Genomic DNA, 19,739 nt, shown 5'->3' with positions numbered 1-19,739 from the left:
AGCCCAAGGTTCCTCATGAACACAGGTGTACAAATTCTAAGCAAAATTATGGCCAGTCTGGGAGTTCCCATAATGGCTCAGTGGTTAACGAGCCCAATGAGCATCCACAAGGCCACAGGTTTGATCCCTGGCCTCACTCAGTGGGTTAAGGATCCGGCGCTGCCATGAGCTGTGTGGTGTAGGTCCCAGACTTGGCTTGGATCCCACGTTGCTGTGTGCTGTGGCGTAGGCCAGCAGCTACAGCTCCAATTCAACCCCTAGCCTGGGAACTTCCATGTGCCATGGGTGCGGCCCTAAAAAAAAGGCAAAAGCACACAAACAAACAAAAAAACAAAGGCCAATCTGATCCAACAGTCCCAACAACATATCAGAAGCGTATTACATCCTGACCCAGTGAGGCTTACCCCAGGAATTTAAGGTTGGTTAAACATTTGAAAAATCAATCAGTATAAATCATTTTAACACTCTAAAAAAGAAAAATATATATGTGATCGTCCCCACAGGTGGAGAAAAAGCACGACAAATTCCACTAACCATTTCTCATTAAACCGCTCAGCAAATCCTAACAGAATGGTATCTGGTCAACCCGATAAAGGTCATAGACGCCAACGACCACCACATTACACTGCCTGCTCCAGGACAGCCTTTTCCTCCCGGAAGCTCAGTCAGGTGTTTGCCCTCTCAACATCTGGTCACCTTTATGACGAAGGATCTACCGGTGCAACCAGTCACGATCAAGAAAGAAAAGGCACTCGACTGGACAGGAGACAAAACTGATTTCTTCGCAGATAACATGACAGTCTATGTAGAACACCCAGTGGAATCTACGAAATAGTTGCTAAAACTAGTAAGTGAGACTACGTTTTCAGGGTATGACACTGGTTTACAAAAATTACTTGTATTTCAATTTCCTAGTAACAAACAGATGCAAATTAAAATTTTAAAAACCACTTATAACCCCAAAATATAAGATACTTAAGGATACACTGAGCAAAAGACATGAAAGACCAATAGGCTGAAAACTGAAAATGATTGGAGTTTCTGTCCTGGCTCAGTGGTTAACAAATCCGGCTAGGAACCATGGGGTGGCGGGTTCGATCCCTGGCCTTGCTCAGTGGGTTGGGGATCCGGCGCTGCCGTGGGCTGTGGTGTGGGTCACAGATATGGCTCGGATCCCACGTTGCTATGGCTCTGGCGTAGGCTGGTGGGAAAAAAAAATTAGACCCCTAGCCTGGGAACCACCCCATGCCATGGGTGTGGCCCTAGAAAAGACCAAAAAAAAAAAAAAGACCAGAAAAACAAACAAAAAAACTGAAAAAGAATCAAGAAGAGATTAAAGAAGATCTGAACAAGTGGAGACACACGTGTTACTAACATCCAGCCAAGGCATCAATCTTCTCCCACACACCTCCAGTCAATGAGATCCCCCAGATCTCAGCACTGGGCAGCCACTGACCAGCCCATTCTAATCTGCATGGAAATGGAAAGCAACTAGAAGAGCCAAATCACTCTGAAGAAGAACAAAATTGGGAGGCTAACTTTTTAAGAATTATTTATAGTAAAATTCAAAGCAGTGTGGTTTTGTTGTCAAAATAAACGGATGGAGGAGAGTCCAGAGACAAACCCACATACTTAGGGACAAATGACTGTGACAAAGGGACAAAGGCAGTGCAGCAGAGAAGGGAAAGTCTTCTGACAAATAGCACTGGAACAGCTGCATATCTACATGTGAGAAAAAAAAGAACTCTGCTTTAAAATTAACTTAAAACAGACCACCTTAGACCTAAAAAATGTAAAATTTAAAACCACGCAACTTATGGTAGAAAACTTTTATAACCTCAGGTTAAATAAAAATTTCTTAGGTACAACACCGAAAGCAAGATTCGTGAAAGAAAAAAATAAATAAATTGGACAATAGGAAAAATTTTAAACTTTTGCTTTTCAAAAGATACTGTTAGAAAAGAAAACAAGTCACAGACTGGAAGAGCGTATTTGCAAATTATAGAGCTGGTAAAGACTTATGTCCAAAACATATAAAGAACTCTCAAGGATATGGAGTTCCCGTTGTGGCACAGTGGAAATGAATCCGCCCAGGAACCATGAGGTTGTGGGTTCGATCCCTGGCCTCGCTCAGGGGCTTAAGGATCCGGCGTTGCCGTGGCTGTGGCGTAGGCCAGCGGCTGTAGCTCTGATTAGACCCCTAGCCTGGGAACCTCTATATGCCGTGGGCGTGGCCCTAAAAAGACAAAAAAATAAAATAAAATAAGGAACTCTCAAGGATAAAGCAGCCCAATAAGAAAATGGGCAAAAGACTTGAACAGACCCTTACCATGTGCACATGAAAAGCGTTCGACACCACTGGTCATTAGGGAAATACACCTCAGAACCACACTAGGAGTCCATGACCTCCCTGTCGGAACGGCTGACATTAGAAAGCCTGACCTCCTGAGCTGGTGAGGGCATGGAGCAGCGGAGCCCGGCGCTGCCGGCGGGAACACAAAGGGAGTGGTGGCGGAGCACAGCCTCGGCTCGTCTTAAGGAGACGAAGCCACGGCCAGCAGGCGACCGCCTGGCTCCACCCCGGGTGTTCACCCAGGAGAAGGGAAAACACCGGGACACGCGCGCCTCTGTCTGTGAGTGTGCACAGGAGCTCCAGTTCTAAGAGCCCAATCTGGAGCCCATCCACACACTCATCAGCAGGTGAACAGAAAAACGAACCGCGGTAGCTGAGAGGCTGGAATACTCTCAGCAATAAAAAGGAAACGGCCCTTAAATGCGACATGAATGTGTCTCAAAATCAGTAAGCCACGTAAAAACCTGACAAAAAGTGTACAAACTGTAACATTTCATTTAAATAAAATTCTAGAAAACCCAAACTAACCTACAGGGACAGAAAGCAGAGGAGCGGTTGCCTGGGGCTGGGAGCAGGCAGGAAGGAGGGCACAGGAAGCGCTCCGTGGCACAGGTGATGTTTGGGGGGGGTCTATGCACATCTGGTCAAATTCGGTCGAGAAATCAACGAGGAAAGGCAGAATCAACAAATCAATTCTACAATCACTGAAGGCTGTGCTTCAAGATAAGGACGAGGAAACTTACAGAAGGGCAACGATAGGAGTTCCCATCGGCGCACTGGGTTCATGATCTGGCCTGTCTCTGTGGAGGGGCCGGTTTGATCCCCGGCCGGGCACAGTGGGTTAAAGATCTGACATTGCCAGGGTGGCTGTGGCTCGGGGCTGATTCCATATGCCATGGGTGCAGCCAAAAACAAAAACAAAAACAGGAAGGTTAGGATATACCAAATATGTGATGTTTACACCAATTCTGCTTCACCAACGCTCCATGCCTCCCCAAATGCAGAAAAGTGCCAGGGTCCAAGAAGAGAAGGGAAGCTGTGACACAGCAGCCCAGCAGCTGGACTGCACCGCACTACACAGCAGCACGCAGAGGCCTACGCCGAGGGCCCTGCAGGTCTGTGACCAAGCTCTGAAAAGGAGACCAGGCCGCACTGCCATACGTTTTGTCTTCAGCCACATTCCCATCTGCTCAGGAACAGGCACGTGGGAGGCAGAGAATTACATTTCAACGAGTTTGAGGGATTTCCCAAGCAACTACGAAGCAAGATGCGAGGAGCAACGGAGGCAGAGGGAGGGGGGAGGCGGGGGCTGGGACGGGCCCAGGCGGGGCTCACCAAGGCCAGTGTCGGCCAGAGCAGCAGCCATGCAGCCCCTTCCAGGAGGAATAAACACGGGCCCACGTGGGGCTCACCACGGACCTCTCGCGTGTAGCACGTCTGCTGCTGAGACGAGGAGGACACGCTTTCTCAGGCCTGTAACATCCTCTAACCACGATGGTCTCCAGCCAGTCATGTGGCGGCCTGAACCCCCTCCCTGTGCCTGCGCTCCGCTCTGCAGCTGGCAGCTCACCTGGGGCCTTACTGCTTCCACCCAAGCTGCCCACGCGACGGCTAAGGAGTGTAGCCTCCCCCCAGTTCTGCTGGGGCTCTAAAAACGGTCTGGTCTTTCAGACTAAGAGGCAGAGACAAAGCCAGAGGTGAGCAACTGCTGCCCCGTTATCCACAGGCATTTCTATGTTGGCCCACGTCCTAGACCCAACCCTCCCCCCAAATCTGCTCTCTGCTCGTTCTTTTCCTTCTTCTGAAAAGCTTTAAACATCCCTTTCACAAAGAACCAACTCGGAGTTCCCACTGTGGTGTCGTGGGCTAAGGATCTGGCATTGCTGCAGCTGTGGTGTAGGTCACAGCCAAGCTCGGGTTTGATCCCTGGCCCAGGAACGTCCACATGTCGTGGCTAAAAAAGAAAGAAAGAGAACCAGCAACTCTGGGTCTGACTCTCGATTTCAACACTACTGCTCCCTCTGCTCCTACGGTGACACTTCGCCCCAGGGTCGGCTTCTGCTTCTCCTGCTAAAACCGGACTTGCCTCTTTGGGGCAGCTTGAGCCTTACGTGCCCCGTGAGGCATTCTGACTGGAACCCAGCACCTCTGCATCAACTCAAGGGTCGGTCTGAAGGAGAATCAAAGGCAGCGGTGAGGCGCAGGCTGTTTGGGGGACGGTTCAACAGGCTGAGCTGACAACGCGCATAAGCCTCTGGTCAGGGCGGGGTGGCCACGACCAGCACCTGCGCGCACAGAAGGACGGGCCACGCGCTGCCCGGGGCTCTGGATGGCTTGCTGGGGCCGCCCTGCTGGCCCTGGTGCTGCCCACCACGAGGCTGGAGGAAGCACTTTACTGGGGGCGGGGGGGTGACGTGAACGTTTAGAGGGCGTGGCGCCAGCTCAAACCCAACCTTGAGGGCTTCTCTCCAGCACCATAGGCCCTGCCCCGCCCCAGCACTGTCTCTCCTAACGTCATAGAGACAGGGGAAGGCAAACAAAATGAGAAGACAGAGGAATATGCTTCAAATGAAAGAAAAAGAAAAAACCCTGGAGGTCCCGTCGTGGCGCAGTGGTTGATGAATCCGACTAGAAACCATGAGGTTGCGGGTTTGATCCCTGTCCTGGCTCAGTGGGTGAAGGATCCGGCGTTGCCGTGAGCTGTGGTGTAGGTCGCAGACACGGCTCAGATCCCGCGTGGCTGTGGCTCTGGCGTAGGCCGGTGGCTACAGCTCCGATTCGACCCCTAGCCTGGGAACCTCCATGTGCTGCGGGAGCAGCCCTAGAAAAGGCAAAAAGACAAAAAAAAAAAAAAGAAAAAAGAAAAAAAGAAAGAAAGGAAAAAACCCTAAGGAAACAGAGATAAATAAGTTCCCAGATAAAGAATTCAAAACATTAGTTTCATGAACGCATAGAGCTTGAGAAAAGAAAAGATGAACAAAGGAGTTCCCGCTGTGGCTCAACGGTCATGAGCCCAATTAGTATCCATGAGGATTCGGGGTCCACCCCTGGCCTCGCTCAGTGGGTTAAGGATCCGGTGTCCCCGCAAGCTGTGGCATTCGTCACAGATGCAGCCTGGATCCTGTGTTGCTGTGGCTGGGGTGGAGGCCTGCAGCCGCAGCTCCCATTCGACCCCTAGCCTGAGAATTTCCATATGCTGAACATGCAGCCCTAAAATAAAAAAAAAAGAGAGAGAGAGAGATGAACACAGTAAATTTTAATAAGAAAACAAAATAGAAAAAAGGAATGGGTGAGAGCTGAAGAGGACAGTAACGGGAACAGTGAGCACAGTGTGAGGAATGAAATGCAGATGAGGTGACACAGAAAAACACATAAGTGACCTGAGAGAGAGAATACTGGAAAGCACCCACCAAGAACAGCAAAGAGACAAACAAATTTTAAAAAACAAGGGAGTTCCCACCATGGCACAATGAGTTAAGAATCCAACTGCAGAGGCTCGGGTCACCGCAGAGATGCGGGTTCAACCCCCAGCCCAGCACAGTGGGTTAAAGGATCTGGCGTTGCCATAGCTGTGGCGTAGGTCACATCTGTGGCTCGGATTCAATCTCTGGCCTGAGAACTTCCATATGTTGTGGGTGCAGTCATAATATTAAAAAAAAAAAAAAAAAGGAGGGTAGTTTAAGGAACCTCTGGGTCAAGTGCACCAACATTCATTATAGGGGCTCCAGAGGAGGACAGAGAGAGAAGCGGGTAGAAAGCATATCTGATGAAATTATGGCTGAAAGCTTCCAAAGCTGAAATAAGAAGCAGACATCAGGTCAGGAAGCACAAGGGGTCCCAAACAAGATGAACCCAAAGAGACCCCCACCAAGACATATCGTAAGTAAAACGGGAGAAGTCAAAGAGGGGATTCTAGGAGTCACACGCAAGGGATCCCCCGCAAGGCCACGAGCTGATGTTCCTGCAGAAACCCTGCAGGCCAGAAGGCAGTGACGTGATATGTTCAACGTGCCGGAAGGGAGAAACCTGCAACCCTGGACTCCCACCCAGCAGCGTTATCATTCAGAACTGGAGGAGAGAGAAAGAACTTCTCAGACAAGCAAGACCTAAAAGAACTCAGCGATACCAAACCCACACTAAGCAAAGTGTTAAGGGGTCTTCTCAAAGCGGGAAGGAAGAATCCCGCAGGAAAGACAGACTTGCAGCAAGGGCTGCGGATTACTGCAATGAGTCAGCATGTAGAGTAAAACACTGTAACTACAACAAACTAAAGGAGAAACCCGAAGATGCAAGATGACATCAAGAACAACATGTGGAGGAGGGGAGTAAACATGCAGACCTTTTAGAACGTGTTCAAACTTAAGTGACCATCAGTTTTTAAACAAGTAGATACAGTTACAGGTCCACGTACATGAAGATCCCCACTGCAACCCCGAATCAAAAACCTGCACTAGCTACACAAGAGCCAGAGAGAAAGGGTGGCAAGCACACCGCTAAAGAAAACCATCAGACCCCAAGGGAAGCAACAAAAGAAGACACGAATGAAGAACCGACATGGCAACGTGAAAATGCCCACAGTCCTTGTGAAAATGAACTCATGGAAGCACTGTACCTGTCTCGCTATTTTCCGGCGGTGACTCATACTCGGAGTGGTCCAGACCCAAAGTGCTCATGGCTGTCCGGTCTGACTCCTGCAAATCTGACAGTGCTGCATTCTCGGGACTTCTGTCGCCACTGCCATGGGTGTCCAATCCTGCAAGCAAGATTTCACGCCAAAGGCAGGGTCAGAAGAGCTTTCTCTGAAGACATAAGACAAAATAAAACAGGAGTTCCCGTCGCGGCTCAGCGGAAACGAATCTGACTAGGATCCATGAGGACACAGGTTCGATCCCTGGCCTCGACCAGCGGGTTAAGGATCCGGCGTTGCCGTGAGCTGTGGTGTAGTCGAAACGAGGCTCAGATCTCACGTTGCTGTGGCTGTGGTGTAGGCGAGCAGCTGTAGCTCCAATTCAATCCCTAGCCTGGGAAGCTCCACAGGCCACGGGTGCGGCCCTAAAAAGACAAAAGAACAAAAAATAAAAACAAAACAGAACAAAGGGTTATACCTGCAATGACCTGACCTTTTTACCTTGGCTGTGAGAGCCCTTGTGGCCCTTAGACGCCATCACTAACGGTGACACAGACCTTAATGAACGCGCTCACCACAGACTCGAGGGCAGAGCCAAGAGCACTCACCCTCCTGGCCGCGGCGGGGCGTCTCCTCCCAGGCTGCGCGCACTCCGCCATCCGCTGTACTACCGGCTTCCAAGTGTAACATGTGAGTCCCCCATACCTTTGCGTTGGGGTTTAGCTCTGAAACCTTGGCCGTTGGTACCTAAGGAAATAGGCGATGTAGTCATGTGCATCCAAATTCCAATCAAAGGCAATTTTACTTCTTAATTCATTTAAAACACATCTATGTTAGAGAATTTATGATAAAAAGGTGGAACCTATTCATTTACACGTACTTTTATGATGAACTCAAGTGCAGAAGTAATCAAAATTGATACACTCAGAACTCCATCTAATCCACCACTAGATTTTAAGTTCTTACTACGTTCAAGGCACTCTAGAAAACGGAATGAAAGACAGAGCTCCTGCCTCCACGGAGAGTTCAGTAACTCGCCAGCAGTGTAGCTGTTAACAAGGGTGGTCCAATCCCCGTCTCTGTTGGGGCTCCATCCAACACAACCCACAGATTTACAAACCTGAGTGCTAACAGCCACACGAGGCACTTCTGCTCTCACGGCTCCCTTTCCGGAACGCTCCCAGACACTCGCCCGCTGGCCCCTGCCGCCGCTTTCTCTGGGGACTGGATCTGGCACACCTTATTGGACCCACAAGACCCCTGGATTTTCCTTCTCCTGCGTACAGTCCTTGAGTGGCCTCCTCAGCTCAAAGAAAAGCTGATGCCCTGGGGGGCCCCAGACAAACTCACTTTGCTGCCACGATTCCCGAGCAGACCTAGCCAAGTGATCTGCCTCTTCCCAGGCACCAAGGCTTTACACCACTGTGCAGGGGAAGCACGAGGGTCCAGGCCCCAGGAGCCCCTAGGCAGCGCCAGGCAGGAAGTCCAACCTGGGAGCTGCCTCCGAGCCGGACCCAGAGAAGAGCAGGTGCTGCTCCACGCCTCCACGGTCACGTGCCCCACGCTGAGCCGCCAAGGACACAACGTGTGGACGGACAAGCTTAAGAACAGACATCATGCCCACAAAACGCGGTGCCTCGGCGAAGACCTCTCCAGAACCCTTTTCATTTTCTGACTTTGTAGGGCCGCACCCACAGCATATGGAGGTTCCCAGGCTAGGGGTCCAATCAGAGCTGAAGGTGCCGGCCTCCACCACAGCCACAGCCACGCGGGATCCTTAAGCCCCTGAGTGAAGCCAGGGCTGGAACCCGCAACCTCATGGCTCCTAGTCACATTCGTTTCCACTGCGCCACGAGGGGAACTCCCGGAATCCTTTTTAGTGCCTGAAGCCCTGGACAGGGCAAAGAACAGGGTCCCCCTCTTCTCCGAGAACGTCATCCCCGAGAAACTCGCCCCTTCCCCCTCCCTTCTAATGAGACATGGAAACGTCCAGCCCATTTCTGGCCTCTGCTTCTGCACATTCACCCATCTGGCCAACATCTCTGAAACCCTCCCCAAGTGCCAGGCGTGGCCCCGAGCGGTGGGATACAAGGCAAACAGGGCAGGCTCGACTGCTGCCTCACGCCCAGCTCCAGTCACAGCCAGCACTGCCTCCCCCAGCAGCACTGACACGCTGCCCACGGGCGTCTGCCCTCTTTCCTCCTCTAACACTCATGTAAACCACCTTTTCTGCTTAGACCCGGTCTCGTTCCACCACGTAACACGCATCAAGCATTCCTCCCATGGAACCGAATCCCCTGACCTCATGTACATGCTACACATTCTCTAAATTCCTAACACCGGCACACACTGGGCTCTTCCATTTTTAGCACCTTCTGCAGCTGGCTGTACACCACCACCAACATGCATCTGATAGCTCACCAACACACAGAGCCGTCCTAGGAGCCACGTGAGGCACGTGCCCCGCCCCCACTGCGAGCCCGAGTCTTGTCCTCCCAGGGCCCCCCCAGACGCCCGGGTGTCCTAACACCTAGCCGTCCTGAGCTCAGTGTGCAGGTGCCTGAGCAGGAAGGAAGGTTTAATAACCAAAACAGAAAATTACATTCCCCTCCCTTTTTTGGCTGCACCTGCAGCATGCAGAAGTTCCTGGGGCCAGGGATGGAACCCATGCCACAGGAGGGACCTGAGCTGCTGTGGTGACAATGCCAGATCCCTGACGCGCTGCACCACAAGGGAACTCTGTATAGTTTCCATTCTTTGACAACTTGTGCAAGGGTCCATGCCACAGGTGAACAGAACCTATCCTCACATAATTTACTACTTCTGAAGCAGTTAACACTCAAATCCAAACCAGGTATTAGGCATTAAGCACCACTTTAAGTAGTTAACCAACAGTGAAGAGATACACTGAGTGTGACAAGTGACACAGGAACAGAGGCCTACAAGTTAATGACACAACAAGTGACGCAAGACCCTGCTGGCAGCCAGGCACTCCACACACATAGCTGTTCCATTCCGACACCCCCAGGGCAGTGGTCATCACTCCCCATTGCACAAGTAAGAAAACCAAGGCAAAAAAAGCTAAGTAACCTGTCCATGAAATGACGGTGACTACAAAACTGTTCTAATAGCAGGAAAAACAAAACGTTTATCAGGAGTTCATTAACTTCTTGTGAGTCACGTGAGAAATAACTTGCACCAAACATACTTCTTTGAAAACGTAGTTACCTCTTGCAGTCCCATGGACCGCCAACCAATCATCAGCAACTCGAGTTTCATCCGAGCGGCTGCCCAAGTCCAACTGTTCCACTGAAAACCATGGCTAAGCAGTGCTGCTCAGGACAGCAGCGGGCTCACCTCAATGGCCTTGATCTGAAGCAATTCTCTACTGATGACCCTGCCACTCCCAGCAGAGTCCAGGAGCCCCGGATTCTGACACGCTAGAGACTCTTCCAACCCCACCCCACCCCATGCTTTGCTCCATTAAAAACAACCCACCAGCGCTTCTTCCGGGTGGGGCCCCGAGCTGAGGCCACGGCGCCCTGGGCGCTTCTCAGCCCTGGGGTCCTGGAGCGGACCAGGCACACCGTGCTGACCTAGGGGATCACGCTGGTCTTCCTGCCTGATACTGGAGGAGGCCAAGGAAGAGCAGACAGCCATGGCTCCTCAGGCCATCCCCCTTCGGCGCTGCAGATTCTGCATGGTGCTGCAACCCTTGCGGGCCTGGCACTGCCGTGAGTGCCAGCGTTGTGTCCACCACTATGACCACCACTGCCCCTGGATGGAGAACTGCATGGGGGAGCGCAACCACCCTCTCTTTGTGGTCCACCTGGCACTGCAGCTGGTGGTGCTTCTGTGGGGCTTGTACCTGGCATGGTCTGGCCTCCACTTCTTCCAGCCCTGGGGGCTCTGGCTGCAGTTCAGCTGGCTCCTGTTGGCCACCTTCCTGCTGCTGTTCCTCTTCCCCCTCGTGGCCGGCCTGCTCTTGGCCTCACACCTCTACCTGGTGGCCAGTAACACCACCACCTGGGCGTTCATCTCTTCCCACCACATCACCTATCTCCGCCAGCGCCCCGGCAACCCCTTCGACTGCGGCCTGGCCCGCAACCTGGCCCACTTCTTCTGTGGATGGCCCTCGGGGTCCTGGGAGACCCTGTGGGTGGAGGAGGAGGAGGAGGAAGAGCAGGACGGCAGCAGCCAGGCTGTTTAGGGTTGCTGGAGGCTGGGCCACCATCTCATGCCTGAAAACCAGAGGGGCTGCACCTGGTGGCGTCGGCCCCCCTACTCCTGCCCACTCCTCTCGGGCCTCGGGGTGGAGCTGAAGGACAGAACCCTGCCTGGGTGGGTGGCCCTGCCCTCCCAAGGCAGAAGGGGAGGAAGAGGACCTGTTGGGGGTCGGGGGCTCAGGCACAAAGGACCCAGGCTTCGGAGAGCCCCCCTGCCCAGGCCAGGCTGCCTCCAGTGCACAGTTTTATATATTTAATAATCCATAAAGTAAGTCAAGTATTAAAAAAACAAGCCAAGCCAAAAACAAAAAAACAACCCACCAAATCATACATCTGCATTTTCTGGACACGAGACAGAAGGGTCCTACCAACAAGTAACTGGCTGAGCAGGAACCAGAGTAACGAACACCCGAGCAAGGGGAACGGAGACACAGGGTGCAAAATTCGTAGGAAAACAACAGAAAAGAAACACTCATTTTAAAATGTGAAGTAACCATGCACTTTTCCTGGATTAGCCACTAAGTTTAGGAATTCAGAGCAATCCAGAGGCTTTAGAGACCTGACAGCTACACCTATGGCCCTTGATCTGGAAAGGGCACAACGGCAGCTGCTTAAGACCAGCTCGAAAGAGTCTGTCTGTGCACAGAGAGAGAGAAGCATCACATGGGATCACTGATAAGTGGAATCTGATAGAAATGATGTAATAACAGAACTTACAGACCAGAAACACAGATTTTGAAGCCAAATTTATGTTCACCCATGGGGGAACGTGGGGTGGGGAGTAAATTCTGGGGTTGGGATTTATCTAAACACACTGCTAGATGCAGAACAGACAGGTAACAGGGACCTACCCTGCAGCACAGGGAAATGTATTCAGTGATGTGTGGTAACCTACAGGAGAAAAGATTCTGAAAGGGATGGATGTGTGTACCTGTACAACTGATTCACTTTGCTGTGTGCCTGAAATAAACACAACTTTGTATGTCAACTATATTCCAATAAAACTTTAAAAATTAAAAACACAAAAATGAATCTGGACGAGCACTTTCAAAACTGGAATTCTGAACAAAAAGCATGGTCATTAAATGTGGCCTGTCAAATCAGAACACTGCTGGACACATCTCATAAGTGAAAGGCTAATTCAGAACAGTGCACACGCACCTCACAGACGTGTGTTAAGAGTGGGACCCATGTGCGCTCAACACGGAGGCGCAGCCAACTGGTAACCAGGCCACTTACGGAAACGACTACACAACTCCCCAACCATCTAAGGAGCAAAACTCATCAACTTGAACAAAACTGTTTCTGGTAAAACTCCCAAATGTGGGCATGGAAAGGAAAAAAAAGGTTAACGGATAATTTTCTAAATTATAGGATTTAATTTCTACTTGTTTATTTCCATGAAATCTCCTTACTATTACATTTTTCTTGCCTAATGCAACAAAAATCACTAAAAACAAACGACTGACTGAATAAACGAGATTTTGCTATTACAAGCATACACGTCCAAAAGAGCGAGGCAGAGGTTCGAACTCGCTGCCCACTGCAGGATCAGGTGCAAAGGCTCCTCCAAGCCAGCACGGCTGAGCACTGTGGCCCGAGAGCTGCACGGGTACTCCTGACTGAAAGGACACAGAACCAAGGCCCTGGAGCCAGTACTGGCGTCAGGTCAGACCCGCCCTAGACAGTTACCTGCCGACAGCACGGAAAGCACAGGACTTGCTCCCTCTCTGCTGCGCAGGTGTGACCTCCTAGAAGCGACTTCAGACAACCACCGGTAAATGCTTGCTCCCTCCGACGAGGGGCTGGGGGCGAGGACAGGACAGACCGGGACTGGGCGGAGCTGCCTTGGGCCTTGGGGGGGGGGGGGGGCGTGCACGCCGCTGCTGCGTCTGATGGCCGGTGTGCAGGGCTGGGTGCTACCGTGAGTTGACACACAGGTTCTGGCTTAAACCCCCTCAGCAATGAACTGAATTCACAGTCGCAGTTTGGAAAGGCTTAAGCTGATGCTCTGCTAACTTACGGCTTCACAGCCACACTCACACGACGGCCAGCTGTTGCGGATCAATCTTGGTTAATTCTGAGGTAAAAGCAATCGGAGTGAAAGATCAGCACAGCACGCGCAGCACGAAGCACCGAGGAGGCATACTTACTAACTGTCCACCTCGATCCTGCCATCCCCAGGTAACTCCGGCTTCTGCCTCTGGTGGCGGGTAAGGGGGCTTCTCCATCCAAACCAAAGCCATCTCCAGGTCCCGTGGCTTAACGCGCAGGTGCCCGCTAAGTATCTGTCCCTCTTCACCCGCGTCTTCTGCAACTGCCTTCGTCCAGGGGCAGCCCTCCTGACATCCAGCACCGTCTGCCAGTCCCTCAGAGAGCACATGACCTACCAGCTCTCCCACTGGGTACCAGCCAAGTTCATTCACAAACTGGGAGTACAAGTCCTCCGGGCAGTTCTGCCCACCCCCCTCTGAGGGGCTTTCAGATAGGAGTGATGGGACAAGGCCCTCAGGGTCTCGGACTACAACTTCCTTGCTGTCACCTGGGCCACCAGGGGGAACAGCTGAGTGCCCATCCCCTTGGGCAAGGCCGACACCCGCCAAGCAGGGACACCCCGCACAAGTGTCACTGACCTCCATTCTTCCAAACCCCAACTGCGAACTTCCCACAAAACCCAGGGTCCTGTTCAAGGCAGGCCCCTGCTCCATGGGCCCGGCAGCCCTCTGTCTGCCCACCCTGCGCGGCCCCACGTGGCCTGCAAGGCCGCCATCGCCACTGCCTTGCTCCTGACCGAGTGTCTCCTCCTGGACTCCACTGACAGGCTCCGGCTCACTCCCCGACGCACCTCCACCAGAGGCACGAGAAGCTTCTCCAGCGGATTGCGAGAAGACCTGCTTTGGTTGCGGACGCCGCCCGCCGTCTACAGGGTTCGCCCCCTCTACTCCCGACCTCTGTGTACCTGGTCTCTGACTTCGGCTTAAGGGGGACACAAGGCTGGGCCCTTCATATCTGCAGTCACTCACTCCCTGAGTTACATTTTCTTCTATTTGATTGGTTTCAAAATTAGGTTTCCTTGTTACGCCAGAACTAACACGAGCCAGTACATCCCAACTGGACTCCGCCTTGCACTTTCGTACATTTGTTTCCCAGTCAAGGGCTGTTTCCGGGTCAGCCTGGACACCCACGATGTCCATTTTCCTGGTCTCTCTCTGACTGGCTCCGGGCGACCCTCGTTCCGCGCTTTCTGGCCTGCAGGGGTCGCTCCCCGAGCTGTCTGCACACGCTGCATCCTCTGCTCCACTGTCCTCTTCAGCCCGGGTGAGCACGCACGCGGAGGAAACGACGGCACTCCCGGGCCACTTGAAGCCGTCAGGAGACTTGCTGTTTGGGGGCACAGCCTCCACGGTTGCTGCCTGCACGGCGCACGTCATCAAATCGCAGGTGTGGGCCTGGGCCTCGCCGGCCCGAGTGTCTGCACACAGACCTCCCCGACACGCAGAGGCGCCTCGGAAAGCCCTCGTAGCACAACCCTCCCCCTCAAAGATGCAACCTTCATCCTCCTCTGGATAAGACCAACTGTTCTGAGACCACAACGACAATTCTGCTTTGTGTGCAAGCCGGCTGCCTCCAGTTCCCAAGCTGCCATGGCCCCGCTGCTCCTCGAGCATCTCCGGCCCCGGACCATCACGTCTGCTAGGGGCTGATGCCTGGAAATCTGCACAAACAGGAAGACACCTGTTCGCAAAGCCCACTGCAGCGGCACATCTTTTTGAACTGGCATTAATTCTACGCCGACGCAGGGAAAGGAGACCGCTGTCCCACCTGCTGTCTCTCAGTGGTTCTACGCAGGGGCCACCTTCCCTTTCAGAGTCTACACTCTGACCCACGCAGGCTGTTCCAGGCCCAGAATCCCCATTTCTTTCAACATCTGGAGCGTCGTTAACGACATGAACATGAGAATCGGGCCCCAGGCCCCCCGGTCCTGAACTGCAGCCCCCTCCTACTTCGGGGCTGGGGTGCACACACACTTGTGAGTTCATGTCTGTGTTACTGTTTAATGTGGGGAGTGCGCCCACACGACGTAATGCGCTCCTTTCCATGACAGTTTTAGGAAGCCTGGGGCAAGTGGCTGCCTGAAGGCCATCGAAGTTTCCTTTACAGGGTGGGTCACTGTCACTCAAAAGCTCGGAACGGCATCCAGTTTTCCCAGTCAATACCCCCTCCAGGCCACCTGGCAGCAGCGGGCCCCGCAGGGGCGGTTCTGGCCGCCCCGGGCCCTGGGCCCCTCGGCGGAGCCCCTGGGAGCGACAAGCCGGCCAGCCCTCCGGAGCTGCAGCTGTTCCACACCCAGGAGCACACGGCTCGCCTGCAGGGGCTGGGCCATCGGGGTCTGTGACAGCGAGGCCTGCAGGCCTGCTCTCTCCTGGAGGCCCCCGTCTTCCGAGGGCCACACGAGCAGGGCCGTCAGCCTTCCTCTCCCCACCGCCAGACACAGGCGACGTGCTCCCTCGGCTGCTGCTGCTTGGCACGTCTGCCGCCTCGATCTCGGTTCCAGAGCTCTGCCGGGCCGCCTCCCCACGCTCCGGGCTGGCGGCCTCTCCTAAATGCCGGTGCCGGCCCGGGACCGCGAGCGCCACAGCGGAGAGCGAGCCGACCGCAGACAGCGAGCTGACCGGCGGCCTCCGGGCCCCGGCCTCCGCACGGGCCCCACCGCGGCGCCGCGCCTCCCCTCCAAAGGCATCCGAGAAGGAAGACAGACTGTTACTTATCTCGGTCTCTGGTTCCTTCTCCTCCACAGGTTCTTGTAACAGGCCAGTTTTTTCACTGTCATCGTCACTACTTAGTTCTTTGCTGAAGCAACAACCCATGGTCAAAAGTTCAAGAACTCACATAACAATGCCAGCGGCTTTCTGAGCCTCCACGAGTGCATCTCCCACTCCCTTTCTGCGGTTTCTGGGGAGAAGCCGACAGCCAGTTACCAAAAATAACCCCTTGCACAGCAGTCACATGTCCCTGCCACTCAAGTCCAAATCCTAATTCCAACAGACCCTGCCTGAGAGCCGTTCCACCCCACGCATTACAACCCAAACAGCACGCTGCATCCAAAGACACAAAACAACACAAAGTTTTCCTACGATTTTTCTTATTCTCATAAACTCAATAAAAGGGTAACTACAGGTGTCATCCCAGCCAGAAGAAGGAATTCCAGACCTCGGCCTTTTCAGCGGTGTTTCCGCAGCCTCTGGGTTACACCCCATGGAACGGTGGCAACCTCGAGAGTCAGCATGCACATCCCCCAAAGGGAAACAACAGTCAAAAAGCGTTCGTTAGACTCTCAGGGGCTTAGGGTTGCACCCGATTTTCTGCCTTTGAGAAATGGCACCTGTGGGCCTTCAGGAACAACCGTGCGAGGCATGAGAGCAGCTGGTGTCCATTCGAGACGCACGCTGAACTGCTCATGCACACGGCACACTGTCTGGGTTTGCTTTAGAGCGCGCCTCGCCTGTAAGTGAAGTAAATATACACAGACGTAACCCTTTGCAAAAACTGTGTGTGTGGAGGGAGGAAGAGACAAAATAAAAGCAAAATGGGAGGGTGGCAACTGTTCCAGCTCAAAATGGACATATACTGAGCTTTGCTGTATTGCTGTATGTCCAGAGAGGTCTGAAAATTCTAGTAAAGAAAGTGGAAAGAACAGGACAAAAAGAGAAGGAAAGAAAATCTACACCTGCCAGTCCGAAGCAGGAAGTCCTTCGCAAGCCCCTGGACGAGGCCCTGCTTTGGTCAGTGGGAGCACAGTCGCCCGCATCCCGGGGTCCGGGACTGCAGACCCACACAACAGGGCTGACTTTCCTCTCAGTGCAACTGATGCTTCTTCTTATTATGCTTCAGACACGACACTTCGAAAACAACAAAATTCTATTAGCTCCTCTGAGAGGGATTCTTCTACTTGAATCTCTAAGTCATGGCTGGTCTATTACTAACATTTTATAAGACAGCGATAGTTTTGGATGAAAAAAGTTTAAGAATTCTACTTAATTAAACATGAAGCTAGGAGGAATACTTTTTTTTTTTTGTCTTTTTAGGGCCACACCCAAGGCAAATGGAGGTTCCCAAGCTAGGGGTTGAATCAGAGCTGCAGCTGCCAGTCTACGCCAGAGCCACAGCAATGCCAGATGCAAGCCGCATCTGTGACCTACATCACCGCTCAGGGCAACACAGGATCCTTAACCCACTGAGCGAGGCCAGGGATCGAACCCGCATCCTCTTGGATACTGGTTGGGTTCATTACCACTGAGCCGTGAGGGGAACTCCGACAGGAACACTTCTGAATGTGCCTGAGCTTGTGTGCTGAAACCACAGCAGAGGGTGACGATGACAGCAGCAGGTGTAACACACACACACCTCCATTACCTTACACATCTGGGCTGACACCTCCAGCCCACCCTACAGATAAGGGGGATACACGGTGTTACACGGCTCCATCACCAGAGAGCTAAACATCCACACGAAAAAGGATTCTTCACCCAGGATGACACAAACACCTCCCATCTGCCACATGGCGTTAAATGCCGAATTAGAGGGAACAGCAGGTGGGGGGACAAATTCATGAGCTTACCTGCCTAGGTGTATGTCGTGTGTAAGCTATGGCAAATTACTGAATCTCCTTGTCTCGGTTTTCTCATTTGTAAAAGCGAGGCCAATACCAGTTCCTGCTTGCGAGAACTGTGATGCCGCTGAGGAGAGCCCGAGAAGAAACCCCAGAGCACTTCCAAGGCCTCACAGCCGGGCCCGGCCCACCTCCCCAACGGTCTCTCGTTCTCATCTGCCATCCCCCTCGCCTCCTCTACTCCTCTTTGAAAGCCCAGGGACCAACCCGGCACATCCTGTCTTTGCCCACACCACTCAGCAGGCTTCCTTCCCCATCTCCAACCTCGCCATTCTTCAGGAGGCCACCCTCTCTCCCGCCCCACAGGGCACCTGCCCTTCAGGCCTCTCCCCAGGAGGGCGTTCTGAGGCGGCGCCTGTACCTTCGACGCTCTCGCTCTGCAGGAATCTGCAGGCCTCTGCAAGAATTAAAAGACGCAAACACAGTTTTTTTTAATCACAAACAGTCCTAAACTCATATGTGCCCACTGAATGACAGGTGACACCAGGTGTACCAGAGAAACCAATTGGCAAAAGTAGTAGGAAGCTGTTCTCTCAACATTCAGCAGTTCAGGTTGTGGTCAACTCAAAGAAACTCTGGGTAACTAGTACCACAAGCACTTGCGAAGAAGCTGTAGCTTCAGCAAAACATCACCTGCCACTTTATAGGTTTGGGCAATCAAGTTTTATGTTTGTATAAAAATTACGTGCCGTGAGAGTTTATCTAGTGTTCTAGCTTATTAGAAAAACAATTAAAATCAATGACACTCTGGAAAAACTTCTCACTTAAAAGGTGGTAAGAAAATGTGGGGGGGAGTTCCCATCATGGCGCAGTGGTTAATGAAATCCGACTAGTATCCATGAGGACACAGGTTCAATTCCTGGCCTCGCTTGGTGGGTTAAGGATCCGACACTGCCATGAGCTATGGTGTAGGTCACAGACACTACTCAGATCCAGTGTTGCTTTGGCTGTGGTGCAGGCCAGCAGCTGCAGCTCCGATGCAACCCCTAGTCTAGGAACCTCCACATGCTGCGGGTTCAGCCCTCACACGACAAAAAACAAAGAAAAGAAAAAGGCGGGGTGTAAGAATGCGTCTGAGCTTATGACTACCAGTTTAAAGCAAGTAGATATAACAATGGGTGAACATATTTGAAAATCAGGGTAACCACAATCAAAAATATATTAGATTCGCAAAAACTCAAGCATAATACGAAAGGAAACCATCAAACTACAAAAAGAAAGGAACAAAGAAGAAACACAAAATCAACTGGAAAACAAGGTTTAAAATGGCGGTAAATACATACTTACCAACAATTACGTGAGACGTCAGTGGACTAAATGCTCTGATCGAAAGACAGACTGGAGACTGGGTAATAAAACAAGAACCTACACGTGCTGCCTACAGAAGATCAGTTTAGGGTGCGAGACACATACAGATGCAAAGTAAGGGGACAGAAAAAGACTATTTCATGCAAGTGGAAATGACCAGAAAGCATGGGCAGCGACGCTCTTATCAGACAAAACAGACTTTTTTTTTTTAAGGCCACACCCATGGCATATGGAAGTGGAAGTTCCCAGCCTAGGAGTCAAACCGGAGCTGGAGCTGCTGGCCTACACCACAGCTCACGGCAACGCCAGATCCTTAATCCACTGAGTGAGGCCAGGGATTGAACCTGCGTCCTCATGGATCCTAGTCAGAGTCATTTCTGCTGTGCCACGACGGGAACTCCCGACAAAACAGACTTTAAAACAAAGACTATGAAGAAAGACAAAGAAGGAATTCCCACTCTGGCTCAATGGGCTCCACCGTGTCTCTGAAGCACCAGGACACAGGTTTGATTCCTGGCGTACGTAGCACAGTGGGTTAAAGGATCTGGCATTGCT

General features: G+C 52.3%; 1 protein-coding gene and 1 pseudogene across 7 annotated transcripts in view; one reads left to right on the top strand and one right to left on the bottom strand.

Annotated features, from left to right (window-relative positions):
- Positions 1-19,739, bottom strand: part of LARP4B (La ribonucleoprotein 4B) — an 86,004-nt gene that overhangs the window by 29,149 nt on the left and 37,116 nt on the right. For 2 of the 7 annotated variants that reach the window (XM_047755308.1, XM_047755307.1), the window contains 2 exons: positions 7,589-7,727; positions 6,966-7,106 (listed from right to left, as the gene is read on the bottom strand). In XM_047755308.1, coding sequence (XP_047611264.1) covers positions 6,966-7,106; positions 7,589-7,727 — 280 coding nt within the window. Of the gene's footprint in view, positions 1-6,965; positions 7,107-7,588; positions 7,728-13,359; positions 17,258-19,739 lie in introns of those variants that run through there. The other 5 variants (XR_007131276.1, XM_047755306.1, XM_047755305.1 and 2 more) reach the window with 5 other exon arrangements.
- LOC125112933 (palmitoyltransferase ZDHHC12-like) lies at positions 10,222-11,190 on the top strand (annotated as a pseudogene).

Source organism: Phacochoerus africanus, chromosome 12 (genome assembly GCF_016906955.1).
Source record: "Phacochoerus africanus isolate WHEZ1 chromosome 12, ROS_Pafr_v1, whole genome shotgun sequence".
Classification (NCBI taxonomy): domain Eukaryota; kingdom Metazoa; phylum Chordata; class Mammalia; order Artiodactyla; family Suidae; genus Phacochoerus; species Phacochoerus africanus.
Note: the sequence above shows the minus strand (reverse complement) of the source record. Positions and strands in the feature narration are given on the sequence as shown.